General features: G+C 35.0%; 2 protein-coding genes across 2 annotated transcripts in view; both read left to right on the top strand.

Moving 5' to 3' along the window:
• The window catches only part of LOC116025669 (cleavage and polyadenylation specificity factor subunit 3-II), a 9,323-nt gene extending 5,872 nt beyond the window's left edge, over positions 1-3,451 (top strand). Inside the window, exons 9-13 of the mRNA XM_031266986.1 lie at positions 164-233; positions 1,178-1,282; positions 1,446-1,587; positions 2,338-2,437; positions 2,595-3,451. Of these exons, the coding sequence (XP_031122846.1) occupies positions 164-233; positions 1,178-1,282; positions 1,446-1,587; positions 2,338-2,437; positions 2,595-3,353 (1,176 nt within the window). The 3' untranslated portion in view covers positions 3,354-3,451. The remainder of the gene's footprint in view (positions 1-163; positions 234-1,177; positions 1,283-1,445; positions 1,588-2,337; positions 2,438-2,594) is intronic.
• Positions 3,452-10,999: 7,548 nt separating this feature from the next.
• On the top strand, positions 11,000-23,526 carry LOC116025670 (E3 ubiquitin protein ligase RIE1-like). The gene is made up of 5 exons (XM_031266988.1): positions 11,000-11,584; positions 12,573-12,692; positions 22,429-22,561; positions 22,646-22,807; positions 23,010-23,526. Exons 1-5 carry the CDS (start codon positions 11,085-11,087, stop codon positions 23,169-23,171), a joined length of 1,077 nt encoding a protein of 358 aa, XP_031122848.1. The 5' UTR covers positions 11,000-11,084; the 3' UTR covers positions 23,172-23,526.
• The last annotated feature ends 167 nt before the right edge of the window (positions 23,527-23,693 follow it).

A 23,693-nucleotide genomic window follows, 5' to 3' on the forward strand; every position in this document is an offset into this window, starting at 1 on the left:
CCACCCCCCCCCCCCCCCCACCCCCCACCCCCCCACACACATATATTTTCCCATTAGACAACTGTGATGGGACTGATTTGGTTGTTACTCAGTATGTAACATCTTCCTTTTCTGCACTTCAGTCTGCTTTATCAGTATGACATTTCCTGTGACTATCTAACAGGAAATATGTATGCTATTGGATGATTACTGGGAGCGTATGAATCTTAAAGTTCCTATTTATTTTTCAGCAGGTTAATTTCTTCTCTAACTTCGCTTCTTTTTTCTTAACTTATTTGTAGCACTATGATTTTCCTTCTGTCGCATATACTTATTAGATGTGTCTTGGGTAAGATGACATAGGGGACACTCTAATACTGTCCTAGTATCTGGCCATTGGCACTTGCATATGGAGTATAATTAATGCATTCATGTGTTAATCTGCTGCACAAGTTTTGTCGTCATGCCAAATGTTAATTGGACAAAACATGCTGTTCAAGGAGGCCTCTTTTACCTTTAGAAAAGATTAATGTATATGGGGGGCTTTTAAGAATGAAGGTAAACTATCAAACTGAAAATCACATTTGAGATTAGCTCTATTATTACTTGGATTTAGTCTCATAACTAGTCAAGCTGAACTCAAACAATTTTATAATGAACCTATCATGAGCCATGTTAGGGTAGCTTAACTCTTTTTATATATATCTTTCATTTTCCAGACTATTGTGCCAAGCTCAAGTTTAGCTCGGTAAGCTATTGGATGCGATGCCATGTTTAGGCTTTTTTTAATGGTTCAATTTCAAATGAGCTTGTAATGAGAATGAATTAATCAGCTACTTTTACTTGTGCTCCTTGGGGATTTCTTACTTGACAAGGAAACTAACTTGTTTCCAATGGATGCTAGAATTTTAGTGGAATCCATTGGAACCTAATTTGTCAGTGAAGACTTGTCAAAGAGAGAAGTGACCTATTTTACTCCTTTATTTTAGGAACATTAATTGATGTGGACTACTGGACTGTTTTGCTTTGTAATTTTAAGTAGATATGGAGTCTGGTGAATTTATCAATAGAAAAAAAAAATGGAGGCCAGTGAGTTGATTTTCAATGTGCTTTTCTATCTTACTCGAACTTTAGTACCTACTATGTTCATTGTATGTTTAATATACCTGTATCTTATCTTAACATGTTAATATTTCAGGGTTGACTATTCAAGCTAACATGTATTACAAGATGCTCATTAACTGGACCAGCCAAAAGGTGAAAAGCACATCCACCATACGCAATGCATTTGACTTTAAAAACGGTAGTGCTTCTATAGCTAATGCAAATCTCTAGGAGCTAGCTTTCTGGGGAAATGTAGCTATGTTATGTGCAATAGTTTTTCAAAGCTTAATGATTAATAAAAGTAAAAATAGGGTTAGAAAGTGTTTAACCACTTTGTTATTTTCTGACCTTTTGATTATTAGTCTGCAGTTTTGACCGTTCATTGATTAATGCTTCTGGGCCTTGTGTACTCTTTGCTACACCGGGAATGATTAGTGGAGGATTTTCACTTGAAGTTTTTAAGCAGTGGGCTCCATGTGAAGAGAACCTCATTACACTTCCAGGGTAAGACTGAATATTTGCTCACAAATATATGACAATAACCCTCTTCGAACCATTCATTGAGTTTCCACAACTTCTCATTTTGTCACTTAAAAGCCTGCACTCAACTAACTCTGAATTTCAATCCAGTTGGGGTTGGCTTCAATTTATCATGAACACTTGATCTAGCTTTCTTTCTTAACAACTATGCTAGTTTTAGTTTATCACTCTACTATTACCTATTATTTCTGTGATCATTCTTGCAAATGGTTGCATCTATAGGTATATACATGAGATTTTCAACCAGCTATTAATCTATTATAAAGTAGCCTTACCTTAGCTTCCTGTAATTTATAAATTATCTCAAACAATATACCTCTTGACTTTCAATGACTTCAGACCCACATGTTCTCGATATAAAAAGATTTCCACTTTTCACTGTTTTGTGCTTATGAAAAGGCTCAATAGGATCCATAATTAAGTTTGCCATGACTTCTGCAATTCACCTTCCATTTGATACATATGTACATGAATGTGTGTTTAAAGAGCTCTACTGTGTCAAGGGTGACATATTTTCTCTTTTCTGGTCTCTACTGATTGGTAGTTTTCTTACAAACATGAACTTGTGTAGAGAAAAGTAAGCCAACTTTATAAATAAACCATTATTGCTTGTGACTAGTTGATAACATCTTGTGTGTATCAGCCACTTCTTCCAATGCTGTCAATTTTTAGAAGTAATTCATCTTCTTTTTTTTTTTCCCTGTAATTTATCAGATATTGTGTAGCAGGGACCATAGGGCATCGATTGATGTCAGCTAAAACACCCACCCGAATCACTGTTGAAGAAGGAATCCAGATTGACGTGCGCTGTCAGGTTCTAGACTCCATCCAATTTCATTCATGTTCAGATTTTTTTTTTTTTTTTTTTTGGTGATGTCTTAAAAATTATCTGTTATGCTTAAACAAATTCATATGTTTAGTTTATATTTGCCGTTCTTAATCCAAGTCTATCCTTCTCATGTATACGATAGATCCATCAGCTGTCTTTCAGCCCGCATACTGATGCCAAGGGAATTATGGATCTTGTGAAATTTCTCTCCCCCAAGCATGTTATCCTTGTACATGGTGAAAAGCCGAAGATGGCAACTCTGAAGGAAAGAATTCAATCCGACTTGCAAATCCAGTGCTACGATCCTGCAAATAACGAGACAGTGTGTATCCCTTCAACTCACTACATACAAGTAGACGCATCTGATAAATTTCTCAAAAGCTTGTTAACCCCGAACTTCAAGTTCCTAAACAGAAGTCCAAGACCAGATTCTGGTCCAAAGGGTATGGACACGAGACCCGATCCTCTGTTGCAAGTTTCTGATGACAGGATTTCTCAAGGAGTACTAATCATGCAGACCAACCAGAAATCAAAGGTTGTGCACGAGAACGAGTTAAGGGTAGCGCTCGGGTCTGAAATCCATGAAGTGCAATTTGGTTGCTGTGTTCCAGTACGCATTCATTGTTCCAATGCCCCCGACAGCACTTTTTGGCTGCAGTTGTTATACGCGAAATTGTCGAGTGAAGTTGCAGAGTTGAGTGTGGTGAACAATAGTGAGCATCTTCAGGTAGAATCATTGGTTATTGTTGTTTGCTTGAAGGAAAAATGCTGTCACAGAACGCATGCCAGCACACAGGACATGTCTAAATCAGTACATTTTTGCTGTACTTGGTCACTGCTGGATGAGAAGCTTGCTTGGAGGATCATCTCAATCATGAAGAATTTGGAGTTGAGTATGTAAGTTGCTTTTATTTTTGGGATTACTTGTGTGAGTTGTGTCATCAAAGGCCAATAATTTATGCAGTATTAATTTTATAAATTTGTTTCTTTTTTGACTCCCTATTAATTTTAAGCAAAAAATGTCAAATAGACCTCTCTTCAATTATACGAGTAACAATTAAGTTATCAGATTGGAGGTTGGAGATTCGATCTTCATACCCCTGGGTTTGAGCCGGTCAACTATGGGTAACTTAGGCTGGTTTACCTCCTTGTGGTCCTTTGCCGGACGAGGAGAAAACCTCGTTAAAATAACAATTAAGTTATCAGATTTTAAAAAATTCTAAATACATGCTAGAATTCTACTATAAAATTGTACACCTTGGCCTTTTTATTGGCGGTAACTAATAAAAAAATGATGACATGACAAATTTTTGTTTGCTTATTTTTTTTTAATAGCAAAATCTGTCGAGCTCACTCTTAAGTTATTTAGCTCTTCCTTGTTAAAACTATTAAGATGAAAATTTTCCAGCAAGATAAATGACACAAATTTAAACATTTGATCATGAAGCAAATAATCATATGCAATCATCGACACGTTGGAAGAAGATGACTATTAGCTTCACAGGCAAAAAAGGGGACTAATTGTTCTTTCATAATATTATTAGCGGGCTATTTGATCATTTTATATGACAACTTTTTTTTTTTTATTTACATAATTACCATTGAAATATGCTATTTTCTCATATTAATTTTATTTCTTGGTATTTATCTTGCAATGTGGTAATAGAACTCATTTGAGCCATTGCTTATGAAGTATGAGTACTGAATTTGCTACATTATCACGAGTAAAAGATATTTTACATAATAATCAAATAAAAAATAATTAATGCAATTTCTAAATAATATTAAAGGAAAAATAACATTATACTTTTTACAAGTAATAATATTGGGCCTGGAGTTCGAACTCCCTCTCGTATGCCCCTTAATTGGGTCGGTCCGGTGCGAACGGAGTTTTGTTTGAGTATGGTACGGACTAAAAGGTTCCTCCATAAGTTAGAGTTTGCTCAAGATACCTTGTGGTCTGACAAAAAAAAATAATAATTTCTTCAATTTTAAAATAGCACATATCATGATTATATATATATATATATATATATATATATATATATATATATATATATATATATATATATATATATATATATATATATATATATATATATAAAACTGTTACTTGCACTTTTAACACAATTTACTTGCACTTTGATGCTCAATTATTTACGAAAATGCCACAATATTTAAAAAAAAAAATTAGTGCTTATGATCCGTTAGATTTGGACACGTGGACGACTATGAGTTATTCTTAGTTCCCTCCTGAGCTACCCGCTCTCAACTGAACGACCTCCTATGCCAAATACAAGTGACAAAGCCACACAGTGTATCCACGCGTTTACTGCATATAATGTTCCTTCAACAAGATGTCCCATATGTTCTTTAACACCTGATCTTCACTCCAAGGGTCAGCCACAAAATCGCTTCGAATAAAAGATCTCCAACCACAATCTTTAAAAGCTGTGATTGTTTGTTGTTTGATTCCTCAAGCTGGTGGACTATGAACTCAGAGGTTCATTGTGAAGCTCAAATTGCACTGTATATGAACTTTTAAGCTTCGTCTCTCTCTAGCTTTTCTTGCACAATACTTAAATGGCACTTAGAAACTTTTTCACAATGAGCAAAACGGGCAATATTTATTTCTTTAACATAAACAAGGGACAAAATAGAAGGCAACTGGAGAGTCTCATGACTTAATTGCCATCAATAAAATATTTATAACATATATCTCTATAGAAATTTTAATCTTCTAACTTGTTTTTTTTTTTTTTTTTGAAAACATAACTTTTTTTTTAATATTTGAATAATAGCAAATATATTAATTAATGTTCTAACTTTTAATGAGCACAATCCAAAATACATATTTTGTTATATCAGTTACTATGAGAGAACTTGTGTAATTTTTAATTTACCACTTAACTTTATTCTAGCAACTTTATTAGTTATTACAATGATTGCTATTAGCATGCTCATTTCAATCCCTTAGTATATCGAAGTATTTGACATAACAAATATAAAAAAATTTAAAACTTGTTACATTACATATCATATCATTTGGTAAAATATGTAATAATTTAAAAATAAATTGCTCAAATAACATTTTTTATTTGTTACATATAAATTTTACTTGGTCTATATTAAATAAAATAGATAAAGTTATGCTAAAAAACGTTTTATATAGCATTGTCACAAATAACAATTTTCCTTAGAAAGTAATTAAGAAAAGTTTTTAAAATTTTTACTATATAAAGACAATTATACTATATATATTTGAGGTAAATTTCCATTCCAATTAAACGAGTATTTTTGTTTAATATTTTACTATATATGGACAATATGCAATTATGCTATATTGGGGAATACTACAATTTTCTTCTTTACTTACTATGTATACCATCCGTTACTTACTATTAGCACGTGACTCGTTTCTATTCCGTAGTATAAGGAAATATTTTGGCATAACAAATATAAACAATTTTAAAACTTGTTACATATCATATCATATCATTTGGTAAAATATGTAATAATTAAAAAAACAAATTGCTCAAATAACATTTTTTATTTGTTACATATAAATTTTATACTTGGTCTGTATTAAATAAAATAAATAAAGTTATGCAAAAAAAAAAAAAACGCTTCATATAGCATTGTCACAAATAAAAATTTCCCTTCGAAAGTAAATAAGGAAAGCTTTAAAAACTTTTACTATATAAAGACAATTATACTATATATATTTATGATAAATTTCGTTTCCAATTAAACAAGTATTTTTGTTTTAATATTTTACCATATATGGACAATATGCAATTATGCTATGTTGGGAAATACTACAATTTTCTTGTTTACTTACTATGTATACCATCCGTTACTTACTATTAGCACGTTTACTTACTATGTATACCATCCGTTACTTACTATTAGCACGTGACTCGTTTCTATTCCGTAGTATAAGGAAATATTTTGGCATAACAAATATAAACAATTTCAAAACATGTTACATTACATGTCATATCATTTAATTTGGAAAAATATGTACTAATTACAAAATGTTACATAAAGCATTGTCCAAAAAAATTCATTTCGAAAATAAATAAGGAATTTTTTTAAATTTTTTTTACTATATAAAGACAATTATACTACATTTGGGATAAAATTTTGCTTACAATTAAACAAGCATTTTTGTTTTAAAATTTAATTATACATGGAAAATATGCAATTATGCTATATTGGGTATTACTACTATTTTCTTGATTACTTACTATGTACATCATCCGTTACATTTCTTACTTTTCTTATAAATTACCAATCCATCAAAATTTGTTGTAGTTCTATTTCAAGCGAATCAAATTTAACGTTGTTGTATATTAAACATACAAATGGCATCAAAGATTGTTCTCATGTTCTCTCTTGCTTTCTTGCTAATTATGTTGGGTTAGTAGTTTTGTATTCTTCGTTTCTCTCATAGTATACATGTCCCTCACACATACACACACAAGTGCACAAAGATTTATGCGAGAGTTTTTGTTTCATTAGTACCAGTTCCAGTAAAAAAAAACGAAATTATTTTGACCATGTTAGCCTGTTAGGTGTTAAGAAAAGGAAGAAAAAATAAGTTTTATATAACAAAAATTTCCCCCTATTGTTTATTTATTTATTTATTTATTTATTTGGCACGGTAGTAGTGAGGAACAAAACTTTTTCTCATATATTATACATGTGTATAATATTTGTGAATATATTTCATGTGTGTGTATATGTACATAATTTTCAATGTATATTTGAACTTGATACTTGCTTTTTTATTTTTTATTTTTTCTTAATTTTCAATATGTTGAATTAATTCAACAAATTTGCAGATTCGACAGCATTGAACGCGGAGAGTCATAATCTTAATTGCATGCCAGAAGATCAAATTTGCAAAAATGGAAATTGTGAATGCCGTCGAATCGTGGAGGATAACGTTGTTGTTGATGGAATAGCTATCCAAACCTGTCAAAGCCAAGAAGCGTGTAAACAATTTTGTCCAGATCCTACCTGTAAATATGCTTGCATTGCTGGAATATGTAAGTGTGCATGTTAGGGCTCTCAAATAATGATGATATCGAGGATAATAGATGTGGTCCAATGTTTGAAGGATTGAGAGTAATATTGTACTGAGAATGTGAAATGATATTTGTCAATTCAAATTAAAAACAATTTAGTCATTTACAATATTGATTTATTTAGTTAAGTTTTATGTATATATATATTGACTATTGATCCATCAATCTAGGTAGATCAATGATTGATATTTGTTAGAAAACAAGGAGAAAATATGTGGGTCATGATTATAAATATTGAAAATTTGAAAATTTTCAATAATTAAAATTGACATCGTATTTTTTTAATAAACCCCCCTCAACCGATGTTGAACTCTGATGGGCGGCTGTGATTTATCCCAACTTTTTACATGAAAACCTTATTCTATAAGGTAACACTTACATGAGAACATGTCTCCCCAAAAAATTAAGATTTAATCTCAGTCTTACATCTAAAAAAGTCTAACATATCAGATCCAATTTTTTTAAAAAATGCAATAACATTATTGTAATTATAGTCAACATTATAGTTCAACTTTTATATTAACATTACACGGTTCACTCTATATATGTAAGCATACGAGTTTCATTAGCAATGACATCTAATTAAGAGGGTTTGTAGTGCAAGTTCGAAAGAAAAAATAGCTTCAACGAGGAATACAAGGAATATAAAAGTGTAGAAAATTAAAGAGGACAGACTGACTTTTATAGTTCTTCGACAACTGCCTACCCTAATATTCTCCTTAGCGTCCAATGAGGATGTCACTAGTACTCTTGCAAATAGTCCTATATATATATATATATATATATATATATATATATATATATATATATATATATATATATATATATATATAAAATCCTAATCATACGAGAACTATACTCCCAAGTGAGAACGTAATAACAAATTCAAACCATTGATCTGCAAGATCTGACGGATGAGAAATCAAGTAAAAAATGAGCGGGGTCATTTTTCATAAATATTATAAACTTTTAAAATGAGCGGGGTCATTCTCATAAATATTACAAAATTTTGTTTATTTCAACCGTTAGATCTACTAGATCAATGGTTTGGATTTGTCCTTACGTTTTCACATGGGACATAGTTCTCACCTGATTAAGAACCTATATATATATATATATATATATATATATATATATATATATATATATATATATATATATATATATATATATATATATATATATATATATATATATATATATATATATATATATATATATATATATATATATATATATATATATATATATATATATATATATATATATATATATATATATATATATATATATATATATATATATATATATATATATATATATATATATATATATATATATATATATATATATATATATGATATATATATATATATGAGCGAATGCCTTTTTTGGTCCTACTTTTATTGGCCCGTTTCCAATTTTAGTCCGCTTTTGTTATTTTTGCCACATTGCGACCACTATTATTTAAAGTGTTCCAATTTTAGTCCATCGTTAAGTATTCTGTCAAATGACCGTCCAAAACAGGGGCATTTTGGTCTTTTCATGCTTTTTTATGGTCTCCTTTACTCTTTGCACTCAATGCCATCACTTGAGCATCTCACTGCCGGAGAAGGAAGAACGTCTTTGAGCTGCCACCGCCAAGCTCCACCGGAGATAGGGGGAGAAGACGCCACCGCCGCTGCTTACGCCGGAGAAGAGAGATGGTCGGAGATGGATCACTGTGCCGCGGTCACGGCCTTGCCGTTGGTCTACTTTGCCCGTCGAGAAAACAGGGAGCAAGGGGGAGAGATGCCGCCGCCGATCCCCAAGCCTCGTCGACGCCATAGCTGCTCACCGGAAAGAGAACACTCGCAGGCGGCTTCCACGGAAACATCATCTCCGCCACCAGCTACCGCTGCAACACCGCTCGCTAAGAGGAGGGGAAGTCGCCGGTTGCTACTTTCAACGCGCCATCCAGATGGAATATCAAAGTTCTCTCAGATCTCTCAGATCTCCTCCTTCAGTGCCATTATCGTTGCGTTAGTCGTGCTCTGTCGCCAAACGGACGCCGGTAGAAGCTTTGTTGTCTTCGATTTTTGCGGTGAGGATGACAGCGAAGAAATTGATCGCGGCGGAACTCAACCGCCGGCCGTTTCCTCCGAAGCCTCCACTCCTCAACCTCAACTGGAGGCCGCCGGAGATGAAACCAAGCAAATAATCTCGCATCCTTTCGCAAATAATGGCAGTGGCTTTGAAGAATTTGGGGACCAAGTCGTCGGAAGTCAGTTGGTCCATCCCTCGCATCCTTCCAGCAGCCCAAAACATAAAAAGATGAAAATGCCCCTGAATTACACAGCCAATTAACGGAAATACTAACGCTGGACCAAAAGTGGAACACATCTAATAAATATGGACTCAATGTGGCAAAAATAACAAAAGCGGACTAAAATTGGAAACTGGCCAATAAAAGTAGGACCAAAAAAGGCATTCACTCATATATATATATATATATATATATATATATATATATATATGTATATGTATATGTATATATATGTATATGTATATATATGTATATATGTATATATATGTATATATATAGTAAGAATGAGTGAGCGGACTATGAATTTTACTATATGTACTCCATATTTTTACTTCCTCGGATATATAAATGGATGATTAGTTATATTCATCATGTGGGTTTCAAAAAAAAAAATCGACATCAAAATTTTGTGAGATAGAATAAAAATTGAGAGTAAAAATAGTATTTTTCATGATATAATAGATGTAATTGCAATTATACGTTTTCTTTGATGTTGATAGATGCACTCATAACAATTAACAATGCTTAATTCCATAAGTTACCTCACATAATCACATTGTACATTATTTTATTTAGATACATGGGAAAAATAAATAACTAAAACAAAAAGTATAAGGTATGGAGTAATAAATATTTTTTAAATCCTTGGTCCCGCAATCTTTATAATATTTATTGTGAATAGAAATTGGAGCTCTTTCGAGAATTATTTAAAAACATGTAAATTAAAAATTGAAAGATTATAACTTAAAATCAATCTGTGTGTACAATTATTCGCTTCTTCGTGTCTAATATAACTTTCTTACTTAACAAAATTTGAATTATTCCACATTTATAAAAATGTGAAAGAGGAGGTATGGTATAACCATATAGTTTTTTTTTTTTTGAAACCGGTATAACCATATAGTTAAAAACAAATGGGGAACTCATGAAATAAATACCATTCATTTATAAAGCTAAGCGCCAAACAAACGGGCCCTTAACATGTGAAGTTAGGGAATTGCAGAAAACCCCCCAAACTCTTGAAGAATTAGAGAATTACCCCTTTTGCAATCCACCTCGCCTCAACGCACCAACCGAAGTACTAAAAAACTGTTTAAAAAAAAAACGTACTAAAAAAACTGAAAAAAAAAAAAATTAAAAAAATCTCCGAATCATTTTTTCAGTTCAACACTTGAACAAGATCACTATCGCTTTCTCTATCTAAAAAATCCATTGAAGAAAGAGAGGATCGGATATGTCTGCAATCCCGTTCAATTCGACGTCGTTGGACACGGCGTCGCCGCCGCTGCTACGGCCACGGCAGGACGGTAACCGCGGCGGGGGGAGCAGCTCGCAGTCGCTGGCGGCGCTGCTGGGGCGGGTGACGGGGCGGCGGGGCGCCTCGATGCTGGTGCGCGAGACGGCGGCGCGGCAGCTGGACGAGCGCCGCGCCGACTGGGGCTACTCCAAGCCGGTGGTGGCTCTGGACATGATGTGGAACCTGGCTTTCGTGATCGTCTCGGTCGTGATGCTTGGGTGTACGGTTGCCGAGAGGCCCAACGTTCCGCTTAGGGTTTGGGTTTGCGGTTACGGCCTTCAGTGCCTGGTGCATGTGGTGCTGGTGTGGCTCGAGTACCGCCGCAGGAATTCGCCCATTGGGGATCGCCGGGAAGATGGATTCACGGGGGCAGATGTAAGTGATGAAGAGGATGACGATGAAAGGATTCCGTGGTTGGGTATTGGCAGTCGATCCAGGTGAATAATGGAATGAATTATTATTGCTATTATTTATTGTATTCTGAACTGGAAAACTTGGAAAGTTCAGCAATTCCTGCTTGGTACTGGTTCAGTAAATTTAAAGTAAGCCTGAATTGAAGTGGAATTTTATTAATGTATATCTGTTCACTTTCTGTTTTCCAAGTAAAATTCATTAGGATGGAAATTGTAAGTTGGGCTGACCAAGAGTTAGGAGCACTTAGTTTCCTTGAAAATTCAAGGGTCTAATGGAGTGCTTGTGGTTTAAGTTATACTGTTTGCTATCTTCCTCTCCTTTTATGTGTTATTAATTAATTCATAGAGACTGGCATGAATGCATGATCACAGATTAAAATTGGAGTTGTTGGTGTCGGAATTCTTTGATGATCTATTTGCTGTCTGATGCAGGGTGAGAATTCAATTCTTATTCTGTGGCAGACTAGCAAGTAGCAACGGAACTTAGATATAGTATCTACGGATATGACTTGGAAAACTCATCTGCTAATGCTGAAATGTGTGATATTCTTGCTGATTCAGTTCATTAAATGCAGTTGAATAAATGCATTTTATGTGCCTCATTTGAATTAAGTTGTAAAGTTGGAAGACATTACTATGCTCATTCTTGGTTGTGTTTGAAAACATTGCTATGCACATTCTTGGTTGAATAAATGCAGCTTATGTGCCAAGCACCTTGTGCTCAGATGGCATGTAGTGACTCTCTCATATGGGAGGTCATGAGATCGAGCCTCAGTGGAGGCGATATTGACCCCTTGTGTTTCAACAAGTTGAGAAAGTATAGATGAACAGATACTACAATGTGATAGGGTCAGTTGTATTCAAAAAAAATGCAGCTTATGTGTTTCATTTGAATTATGTTGTAAAATTGGAAAGCATTGCGTGCTCATTCTTGGTTTATGCTGTGTATGGAAAGTGGAAACAGAAAAGAAGTTGTTTTTTTGACGTTTTCCTGATGTTATTGACATTTCAGTGCTGCTAAAAGATGGGAATCTTTGAATACCATGGCTTCGTTCTTATGGTGGATAATTGGCTTTTATTGGGTAATCTCGGGTGGTGAAATCCTTTTGCGCGATGCTCCACGCCTGTACTGGTATTTATTGAGCTAATTTCAATAACCTTTATTGTTGTTGTTATTATTATTATATTATTATTCAGAATATATATGTCTGCATTTCACTAATTTAATTTCTTCTATATAATCTAAAATTTAATAAGAGTCGATCTCAATAATGTTAGCCCTTAATTGAAATGAAAAGAACTGTTAATGGTATAAGTTGCATTGAGCTCCTTTTGTGTGTGTGTGTGTGCACGCGTGCGCGCGTGCGCGCTCTTTGTGTTATACCTTTATACCTTTTTTCCAATTTTACCTTCACTATTTTCTCATTTGAGTTTTTTCTTTTAATATCTAAATTTTGGAAGTAGAAGTTATGTAAAATACAAGCGCATGTATACATATGTTTATATGTAGTTTCTAGATAGTCAAAATAATAATTTTGAATTAATGAATAATATGCGTTCATTTTAAAATGATTTCTCATTTTGAAAACATAGCTCTTTTTGAAGTTTCTTCCTTTTATTATTAAAAACTCACTATTTGTAATAAAGTTCGCCTTTAATTTTGTAAATCAGTGAAGAAAAGTGTTTCTTTTTTCTTATTTTGTAGCTAGCTGATACATCTATATTTATACACTTGAGGAACGACATGTTTCCTCAAATTCTGCTGCCTAACATTACTGCTGCTGCTGCCTAACATTACTGCTGCTGCTGTCTAACATTACTGCTGGTCTACTGCCTAACTTAACCACTAACATAATAATTAATATTCTATAGACTACAACACTCCCCCTCAAGTTGGAGCATAAATGTTGATCATGCCCAACTTGTTACATAAATAAGTTACTCGAGTTCCGTTCAAGGCTTTAGTAAAAAGATCTCCCAATTGTTCAGCAGTCTTCACAAATCCTGTGCTGATCAAGCCTTGTTGAATTTTTTCTCGAATAAAGTGGCAGTCAACCTCAATGTGTTTTGTTCGTTCATGAAAAACTGGGTTTGATGCAATGTGAAGAGCAGCTTGATTATCGCACCACAATTTTGCAGGAGTAGAGGTTTTGTAGCCAATTTCATTCAAGAGTTGGCTTATCCATATTATCTCGCATGTTGATTGTGCCATTGCTCTATACTCAGATTCTGCACTAGAGCGAGAAACAACATTTTGTTTCTTACTCTTCCATGAAATCAGATTTCCTCCAAAGAAAACACAATATCCAGTCATTGATCTTCGATCTTCTTTAGATCCTGCCCAATCAGCATCTGTAAAGCATTCAATCCTGGTATGTCCATTGTTCTTAAACAAGATTCCCTGTCCAGGTGATCCTTTTAAGTAACATAAAATCTGTTCTACTGCAGCCCAATGATTATTTGTAGGGGATGATAAATATTGGCTTACCACACTGACAGGATATGCAATATCTGGACGAGTTACCACCAGATAGTTTAGTTTTCCAACTAGTCTTCTGTACCTTTCTGGATCCTCAAATGGTTCCCCTTCCTTTGTCAGTTGTACATTAGGGTTCATAGGAGTGTTGCATGGTTTAACTCCCAGTTTTCCTGTCTCAGACAATAGATCAAGCACATACTTTCGTTGAGATAGGAATATCCCCTTCTTGCTTCTTGCCACCTCAATGCCCAAGAAATATTTTAGCATTCCTAAGTCTTTTGTCATGAATTGAGAATGAAGAAAAGACTTAAGAGCTGTAATACCTTCATTGTCACTTCCTGTGATAACAATATCATCCACATAAACTACCAATAAAATAACACCTGCTTTAGACCATCTGAAAAACAATGAGTGATCAGATTTTCCTTTTATCATTCCAAACAACTCAATTGCTTGACTAAATTTTCCAAACCATGCACGAGGACTTTGTTTCAAACCATATAGAGATTTCCGGAGTCGACATACCTTTCCATACTCCCCCTGAGCAACAAATCCAGGTGGTTGCTCCATATATACTTCTTCATGAAGGTCCCCATGCAAGAATGCATTCTTGATATCCAATTGATGTAGTGGCCAGTCATAGATAGCTGCCATAGAGATGAGCAGACGAACAGATGTTAATTTAGCAACAGGAGAAAATGTGTCACAATAGTCTACTCCATAGATCTGCGCATATCCTTTTGCAACAAGACGAGCTTTTAGCTTGGCAATAGACCCGTCTGGATTCACTTTGACTGCAAATACCCACTTACATCCAATAGATTTCTTCCCTGTAGGTAAGTCTACCAAATCCCAAGTACCATTCTGGTCTAAAGCATTCATTTCCTCTATCATAGCACTGTTCCAACCAGGATGAGACATTGCCTCTTTTATTGTTTTAGGGAGAGAAATAGAATCAATGGATGTGGTAAAACAGTAGGAAGAGGGTGACAAATGTTTATAAGAGACAAAAGAAGAAATGGGATAGGTACACTGACGTTTACCTTTGCGAACAGCGATGGGAAGCTCTACATTTGTAACTTGATCTGATGACGAAGAGATCGGTGCAGGACATGAGTCTGGTACAAGATCAGGTGTTGCTTCAGATGTAGTATGTATGATAGGAACAGTCTCAGGAACTCGTGGTCTTCGGGAGTAAACTTGTAAAATAGGAGGTGGTGGGTCTGTATGATGGATGAGTTTGTAGATTAGTATATCATCTTCCTTATCTTGAGGAGGACAATTTTGATCAGGAGAAAAAGGTACTTCTTCCAGGAAGGTGACATCTACTGACACAAAATACCTGCCAAGTTGAGGACAATAACATCTATACCCTTTTTGGACACGTGAGTACCCAAGAAAGATACACTTCAAAGATTTTGGGTCCAACTTTGTAACCTGAGGACGAACATCCCTAACAAAACATGTGCAACCAAATATGCGTGGCTCAATGGGAAACAAAGGTTTTGATGGAAAAAGGCTATGGTATGGAGTTTGTCCTTGTAGAACAGTGGATGGCATGCGATTTATTAAAAAACATGCTGTAGCGATAGCATCAGCCCAAAAATGTTTAGGAACTTTCATTTGAAACAATAAAGCTCTTGCAGTTTCGAGTAAATGCCTATTTTTGCGCTCAGCTACACCATTTTGGGATGGTGTGTCCACACAAGAAGATTGATGAAGCATGCCCTTCTGAAGCATATAAGACACAAAAGGATATGAAAAATACTCTTTAGCATTATCACTCCGCAAAATTTTCACAGGTACATTAAACTGAGTTTCAATTTCAACACAAAAGGCACGGAAATGATCAAGCAGTTCAGAACGACTCTTCATGAAATATAACCAAGTCATACGAGAAAAATCATCAACAAATGTAACAAAATACCTATATCCAGTTTTGGACATAACTGGACATGGACCCCAAACATCAGAATGAACAAGTTCAAAAGGTGTACTTGCTCTTTTATTGACTCTCGGACTTAAACTCACACGGTGATGTTTAGCAAATTGACAAGACTCACAATTTAATGAAGACACACTACGAAACTGTGGACAAAGCACTTTTAATAATGAAAGAGATGGGTGACCCAATCGACAATGAGCTTCAAGTGGAGTTACTACTCCTGGACACGCAACTGGTCTTGGTTTCTCTATGTCAAGGATATAGAGGCCCCCGGATTCATGTCCTTTACCAATAATTTTCTTCGTCATGAGATCCTGGAAAAGACAATAATCAGGAAAAAATGTGACGGAGCAATTTAAAGTGCGAGTAAGCTTGCTTACAGAAATCAAATTAAAAGACAGATTTGGTAAACTAAGAACAGATGTCAAAGGAAGTGAGGGGGTTAGAGTGATAGAGCCAGATCCAAGTACTGGTGAAGTAGATCCATCTGCCAAGGTAACAGGGAGACTAGAAGTATGGTTTGTAATTGTTGAGAACAACCTAGAGTTACCTGTCATGTGGTCCGTGGCTCCAGAATCTATCACCCACTTAGAAGATGAAGAAATGAGACAGGTTTGTGGGCTTCCTGTATCTGCAACGGTGGTTGAAGGAGTAGATGAAGACTTTAGACTTTCTTGGTACTTTGAGAATTTTGCAAACTCCTCTGCCGAAATCAGAATGTTTTGAGCTGACACATCACTTGTAGAAGCCACACTAGCATACTGCCTCGCCCTGAGCTGGAACTGTAATTTCCTGCAATCACGTTGCAAGTGTCCTGGTTTATGACAAAAATGGCAAGTGATGCCACTTGGGTTATGCCTTTGAGTGGTTTGATTGTTCCCTTTCTGCGGTGGTCTTGCTGAATTCTGATTTCTGCTGACAAGAGCACTATTCACAGAAATAGTTTGAGAAGTTTCTGTGCGCAATACTCGTGAAAAAGTTTCCTTCAGTGTTGTTATTTCTGGACTTGAAAGAACTTGAGACTTGGCAGTATCAAATTCAGGTGGAAGACCGGCAAGGAAACTCATGATAGCCATTTGCTCCCGTTGCTTTTGTTGTACCTTTACATCCTCATTAAATGGCATTAATTGGTTCAATTCCTCGTATGTTTTCTTAAATTCCATGAAGTAATTTGTGACAGACTTGTCTTGTTTCTCAGCCCGATAAAAGGCTTTACAGACATCAAACATACGAGTAATGTTCCCTTTGCCAGAGTACAAAAACTCAAGATATTCCATCAACTCTTTAACTGTGTCACAATGACTAATTAAATTAATCACATCATTTTCTATTGATTTTCTAATTAACAGAAATAACTGAGCATCTTCCCTAAACCAAATTTTCTTAGCAGCTGCATCTTTTGGTTCATCATCTGTTCTGTGAGCATCTTTATCTATACTAGTTAGATAAAGTTTAATAGTTTTACTCCACTCCATGTAATTAAGACCATTCAGTTTATAGTCTGTGATTTTAGTTGTCACAGGAACTATATCTGAAATCCCAGACTTATTTTCAGCCATAACTTCAAGCAAAAAACTAATTACCCAGTTAAAGCTTTAAAACAAGGTCTCAAACCTGGACCGTGAACTGGAAGCTGAAGGAGGTACTGCGTACTGGAAGCTGACGAAGGTGTATTTCCCGAACAAACTTTGTCCAAACTGAGCCCCAAAATGCGTTGTATGGACTCAGGCGACTATGGGAAACTAATCAGAAAAATTTTCCGATCACCAGAACAGTGTCACGCGTCGGCGCGTGAGATGCTGGCAGACTGTTTCGTCGGCGCGTGAGGGCCACTCGCTGGTCAGATTGTCGCCGGATTTCTCAGACAAGGTCGCCGGAAGGTGGCGAAACTCCCTGGGTGGGTGGTGTCAACAAAGGATCAACAAAATCTGATCCCAATACCTACTGTGAACAGTGTCCGAAACACTGTTGCAGAAAAAAAATTTCTGGGTACAGAGATTAATACTGCAGCTCTGATACCATGTAAATCAGTGAAGAAAAGTGTTTCTTTTTTCTTATTTTGTAGCTAGCTGATACATCTATATTTATACACTTGAGGAACGACATGTTTCCTCAAATTCTGCTGCCTAACATTACTGCTGCTGCTGCCTAACATTACTGCTGCTGCTGTCTAACATTACTGCTGGTCTACTGCCTAACTTAACCACTAACATAATAATTAATATTCTATAGACTACAACAAATTTCAATGGTTGGAAATGATTTCATTCATAGCTTACTTGATGTGCAATATATGCATTATTGGCTTATTGTCAACAAAATATTCCCGTTTTATTTATTATGGTATTTATGTTAAAAGTCTAATTAGAAAATAAAAAGTAATTGTTAGAGAAAAATTGATTGCATTTGCTAAAAGCTTTTGGTTCATGGAATGTCAAATTACCTTTAGGAATGTTTAGATTAATGGAAATGTAAGATTCCTGGAATGTATTTAAACTGTGTTTGGTTAATATTTGGAGTATGCAATATTAACATGTTATCTTTTATACCAAATAAAAGCTCACATTCCAATGCAACATTCCCTTCGCAATATGAGATAACATGAACCAAACACCCCCCTAAAAGTGTAATCCATTTGAAACACTACCTACTAAGCTCAATGTATTTTTTGGAAATCTATGTGAGATAATAATTTCTTTTATCATCAAAAATCAAAATTTCATCTTTTAATAGTTATAAAACCTATGTGTTTCTTCATTTATTTTGGTCATATAATTTTTACTCTCTTTTTTTTGATCATTGGACAATTTTTAATTGCACATTGTGCATGCTTATAACTAGTTCATAGCAATAAAGAACAATGGTTTTTCATTTTCTTTCATCTAGAATATAGGACTGGTCCTTAAAAAAATATACTGCATCTGTTTCAAATCACAATATTCATGTTAAATACTTGTAGTAAGAGTTCCTTAATATTTTAAATAGTTATTGTTCTATTCATTTTTAGGCTACATGTTTAGATTATTTAGTGAACAGATTTTTTTTCCTTGTAGAACATATTCTTTGCTGCACCCTTAATCTTCCCCGACCAAACTGATAAGTAATTATACCCCAAACCAAACTTTACTGTTTTCAATAATGGCAATATGATGATAAGCAAGATAAAGATGAGGATATTATTGTCTTTCTTTACTTAATAATCTTTTAGTAAAACTTTAGATTATTTGTTTCCAACACTAGTTTAAAGTCACTTTTACAAGGTCACTTTAGTTTTTACAAAGGCTAAAATGTCATCCCGCACCATGAACCATTTACGATTATTCATCCCGCGCCATGGTCTTCAATAAGTGATTATTCAAGCCATAAACCAATTTTTTTTTCCGCCTAGCATTTTTTTGTAGGTTTTCTGGTAAACATTATGACATGCCGTCAGTTTCCTATTGATTTGGACTTATTTGTTAGTGACATGGCTTTAATTAAATGAGATGGAGTCCATGTAAGCTTATTTAAATTTTATAAAATAAAATAATAATAATTATATTTAAAAAAAAAAAAAAAAAAAAAACTAAGAGTCAATCAACTACTCCACTATTTCGATTTCCCCCAATTTCTACCGTCTGAATTCCTTCCAGCGAAATCGGCGATTGCACCCAAAGCCAACAAATTTGAGAAATTATGCCAAGTGCTACTGAACTTTCATCCATTTTGTATAAAATCTTTCATCACTCCAAAGAAGCATTCTCCTTAACAAAATTTTGACATTTTTTTGCTTCAAATACAAATGCCCATCCGAATTGACGACTCGTTAATCTTCCGGCGAGTCGGTTTTTGACAACTTCTGCGTGGATTGATGTTTGACAGAGCTATGGGGTTCACCCCTTACGGCGTGTACTGGAGAACGCTGAGGAAAATTGCGGATAATCATCTCTTCTCCCAGAGGCAAATCCGTGCATCTGAAACTCGAAGGCGAGAGATCTCCGACCAAATGGTGTCTGCAATTCCGAATTTTGACGGCGGGGAGTTTCAGGTCAGGGACATCCTAAAACTAGCGTATTTGAACAGTATGATGTGTTTGGTTTTCGGGTGAAAGTACGATGAAGTGGAGGAAGTAAATGAGCTTGTACAAGAAGGCTATGGCATACTTGCGCAGCTCAACTTGTCCGATCACCTCCCTTTGCTCGCAAACTTTTATGTACAGAAAGTCCGGCGAAGATGCTCTGCACTCATGCCCAAAGTGAACCGGTTGGTTTCTTGTATTATATGGGAACATAGATCTCGCAAGTTTTCCGGTGAGGAAAGCCATGACTTGCTGATGTTCTTCTGTCTCTTAATGCACCGCAGAAGTTGTCAAATTCTAATGTTCTTCCGGCATGGAAACAATCATCACTGAGAATTTGAGGGTTTCAATTATCATTTCAAAATGCATGCTTTTATTATCTTCTCAACAAATCTTCAATGCTTTTATCTTCTTTATCCTCTTTGTGTTCTTGGCCTAGGTAGCTATGGCGTTGCTCTACTGGGCATATCTCGGCGGCCACGCGTAGAAAGAATAGGGCTTCTTATTTTCGGCTCTTAGTTTTATTTTTTATTTTTAAATTTAATTAAGCTTACATGGACTCCATCTCATTTAATTAAAGCCATGTCACTAACAAATAAGCCCAAATCAGTAGGAAACTGACACCATGTCATAATGTTTATCGGAAAACCTACAAAAAATGCTAGGCGGAAAAAAAAATTTGGTTTATGGCTCGAATAATCACTTATTGAAGACCATGGTGCGGGATGAATAATCGTGAATGGTTCATGGTACGGGATGACACTTTAGCCTTTTACAAATACTACAGTATTTTAATAAAGGTTCTAGGAAGTTCCTTTGAATGTGGCATCTCTTATTTAAATTTTTTTCTTCAGTATGGAGTAATTAATTCACCACAAATTAAAGAGTTATTGTATAGTAATTATGTATTTGAATTATTAAATTGATGCATTCGTGGGAAAAACTTACCAACGACGCAGGACAGTTCATAAGCCAGCTTCATAAGCTATTTATATTAGTTTTTGAATTCCTTATTGTTATATTTTTTCCTATTTTCATGCTTGTTATCGTTTATGAGTTATGACTGTTGCTCCTTCTAGTATTTAAAAGCTTAGGATTAGATGTTTTTCATCAGGCAATTTGTGGTTTGAATTAATGATAATTGGGAGAGGAAGAACTCCAAAACTTCTTCAGCTTTGCTTTCTTATTCTTGTTTTGTTAGTAGCAATCATAGGTAGAAAAAGCTCTAAAACTTCCCCCGTTCCTCCGGCTAGGCCCTCCAGCCCTGTACATCGCCCAATGACGCGTTCTCAGGCCTCTAACCACACAACATAAATTCACTCATGGTGAATATTTTTTATTATATATACTTGATCGTTAACATATTGAGCGGTGCATGGTTGGAGGCTTCAACTATGGGAATTAGAATAAACCTTAGGTGGTGTTTGGTAAAGGAGGGTATTGCTTTATTTATCAAAGAGAGATATTACGGAGTATTAGGGTATTCATTGCATCTCGAGAAATGATATGCGTCTTTTGACAATTCTTTCCTTCGCTGCATTAAATATTACCATTAATTACTACTATTAGCTCGGGACTTGAAGAATTTGTTAGCTAATTGCCACCCATTAGATCTCAGCAATAACCAATATGTATAGCCTAAGCAATCTGGAGAACAAAACACCAGTCTATTAACTAATCCTTAGAAGAGGGGAAAAAAATACTTTCGACAAAAATTCAATCTTGAGCAGTGGTTTCAAATTGGTTCAAGCCCTCAATTATGCTCACCACCCATTTCTCTAATTGTTAACAACAATTTTACTTTCCCATCAAAACATTATGTAAAACCTTACCCACAGTGCATTGATGCTTCACATTGTTCTATCAAATTACTACAAATTACTTAATAATATCTGTGATGGGTTACCCATATAATTATGGAAGGGGCAAAACTGACTCATGCATCATGCTCAATCCATCAAGAACCAATATTTGGGGGTGGGTGGAGTTAGAGGGTTGGTAATGTCAAAAGGACAAGAAAGAAGAAGAAGCTGAAAGATGAGAGTGGCTTAATTAGTGATGATGATCATTTTATGAACCCCATTGATGAATGGTTGGATCTGGATTGCTGTGTCTTGGAAGTGATTTGGGAAAAGTGAGCTCTTTTTCTTTCTAAAAACACCTTATATTTCTTAAAACAACTTCAAATTATTGAAGACAAAAATCCTTATAAACAGGGGAAAGTGTCTGTTAAAGCATGGGTCCTCGTAACAAACTATACATTTTTTCAAAGCTTTTTGTTTCTTTCTTTGGGTTGTACAATTGTGCCTCTTCCTTTATGTTGAAAGTTTTCACTTGTTAACTCTAAACTAAGACTCCTATTAAATTTTGATCTAAAACTTTTGCAGGTTAGCAGTGGTATTTCTAGCCTTCGATGTATTCTTTGCCATATTTTGTGTTGTTTTAGCTTGTCTCATAGGAATTGCTCTCTGTTGCTGCTTGCCTTGCATAATTGCAATTCTTTATGCTGTTGCTGGCCAGGTATGGCTTGATTTGTGCGCAATTTAGGCAAGGGAGTTAAATCTATTTATTTACTATATTAATTGAAGTATTGAACATTTGCAGGAAGGTGCATCGGAGGCGGATCTCAATGCCCTTCCCAAGTACAAATTTCATCTAAATGAGGACGTTGAAAATCCCAATGTCAGTGCTGGTGGTAGAATGGTGCCAATTGATACAGGCAGTGGTTACTTGGCCAATGAACGCGTTCTTTTAATGGAAGATGCTGTAAGTCTGGTCGAACTGGAAGTGTTTATCTTTTCTACCTCTCTACATATAATGAGAAAAAGATTTAATATCTATGATATACATATAATACATACTCCTTATTAGCTGTAATATTTTGTATGCAATATTACATAGACATAATAGCTGCAGTATTTCGCGCCTTGCTTTCTCTTAACGTCTGGCATGCCTCTCTTCTTGCTAGGAATGCTGCATATGTCTCTGCCCATACGAGGATGGAGTAGAGCTTCACGCCCTCCCTTGTAACCATCATTTCCACACCACCTGTATTGTGAAATGGCTTAAGATGAACGCAACTTGTCCACTATGCAAGTTCAACATCCTCAAAGGGAACGAACAAGTTTGAGGAGTAGGTAAACAAAAATTCCAAAAAAAAAAAACCTTTGGTATGAATTTATGTGCCGACTTTTGCCAATGTATAGAACTATGAATGTTGGCATGTCTCTCTCTCTCTCTCAGCAATAGTTGCACTGTAATTAGTTGAGCTTTATACCGTGTTTTTGATTGTCGAAGGTTGGGTTGTAGTATTACCTGGTACTGTAAATCATTTATTTGTTTGGTGTTTTTTAAATAATGATTTTGAGTGCAGTGTTCTGCTGTCAATTGACAGGGGGAAGGTCATCTAAAGTTTTGTATGTATATGTTTTGGTTCATCCTTACTGACAATCATCATGTTCAACTCTGATTTTGAAACTTTGCCAGCTCCATTTGTCCTTGGGCCACTGGGAGTATTTTCACTATTTTGTGATTGAGAGAAAAAAAAAATCAAAAAATCTGCCCAACACAATTTCCAAGGAATGGAAAGTAGTTACGGAGTTTTTATTAATTATTTTGTCCAATGAAAGTAGTTAGAATTTGTAGTGTTGTG

Source organism: Ipomoea triloba, chromosome 7 (assembly GCF_003576645.1).
Source record: "Ipomoea triloba cultivar NCNSP0323 chromosome 7, ASM357664v1".
Taxonomy (NCBI): domain Eukaryota; kingdom Viridiplantae; phylum Streptophyta; class Magnoliopsida; order Solanales; family Convolvulaceae; genus Ipomoea; species Ipomoea triloba.

Coding starts and splice junctions, on each gene's coding strand:
- LOC116025670 (XM_031266988.1), top strand. CDS start 11,085: ATGTCTGCAATCCCGTTCAATTCGACGTCGTTGGACACGGCGTCGCCG. Junction 12,693..22,428: donor GATGCTCCACGCCTGTACTG/GTATTTATTGAG, acceptor AAACTTTTGCAG/GTTAGCAGTGGTATTTCTAG. Junction 22,808..23,009: donor TTCTTTTAATGGAAGATGCT/GTAAGTCTGGTC, acceptor TCTTCTTGCTAG/GAATGCTGCATATGTCTCTG.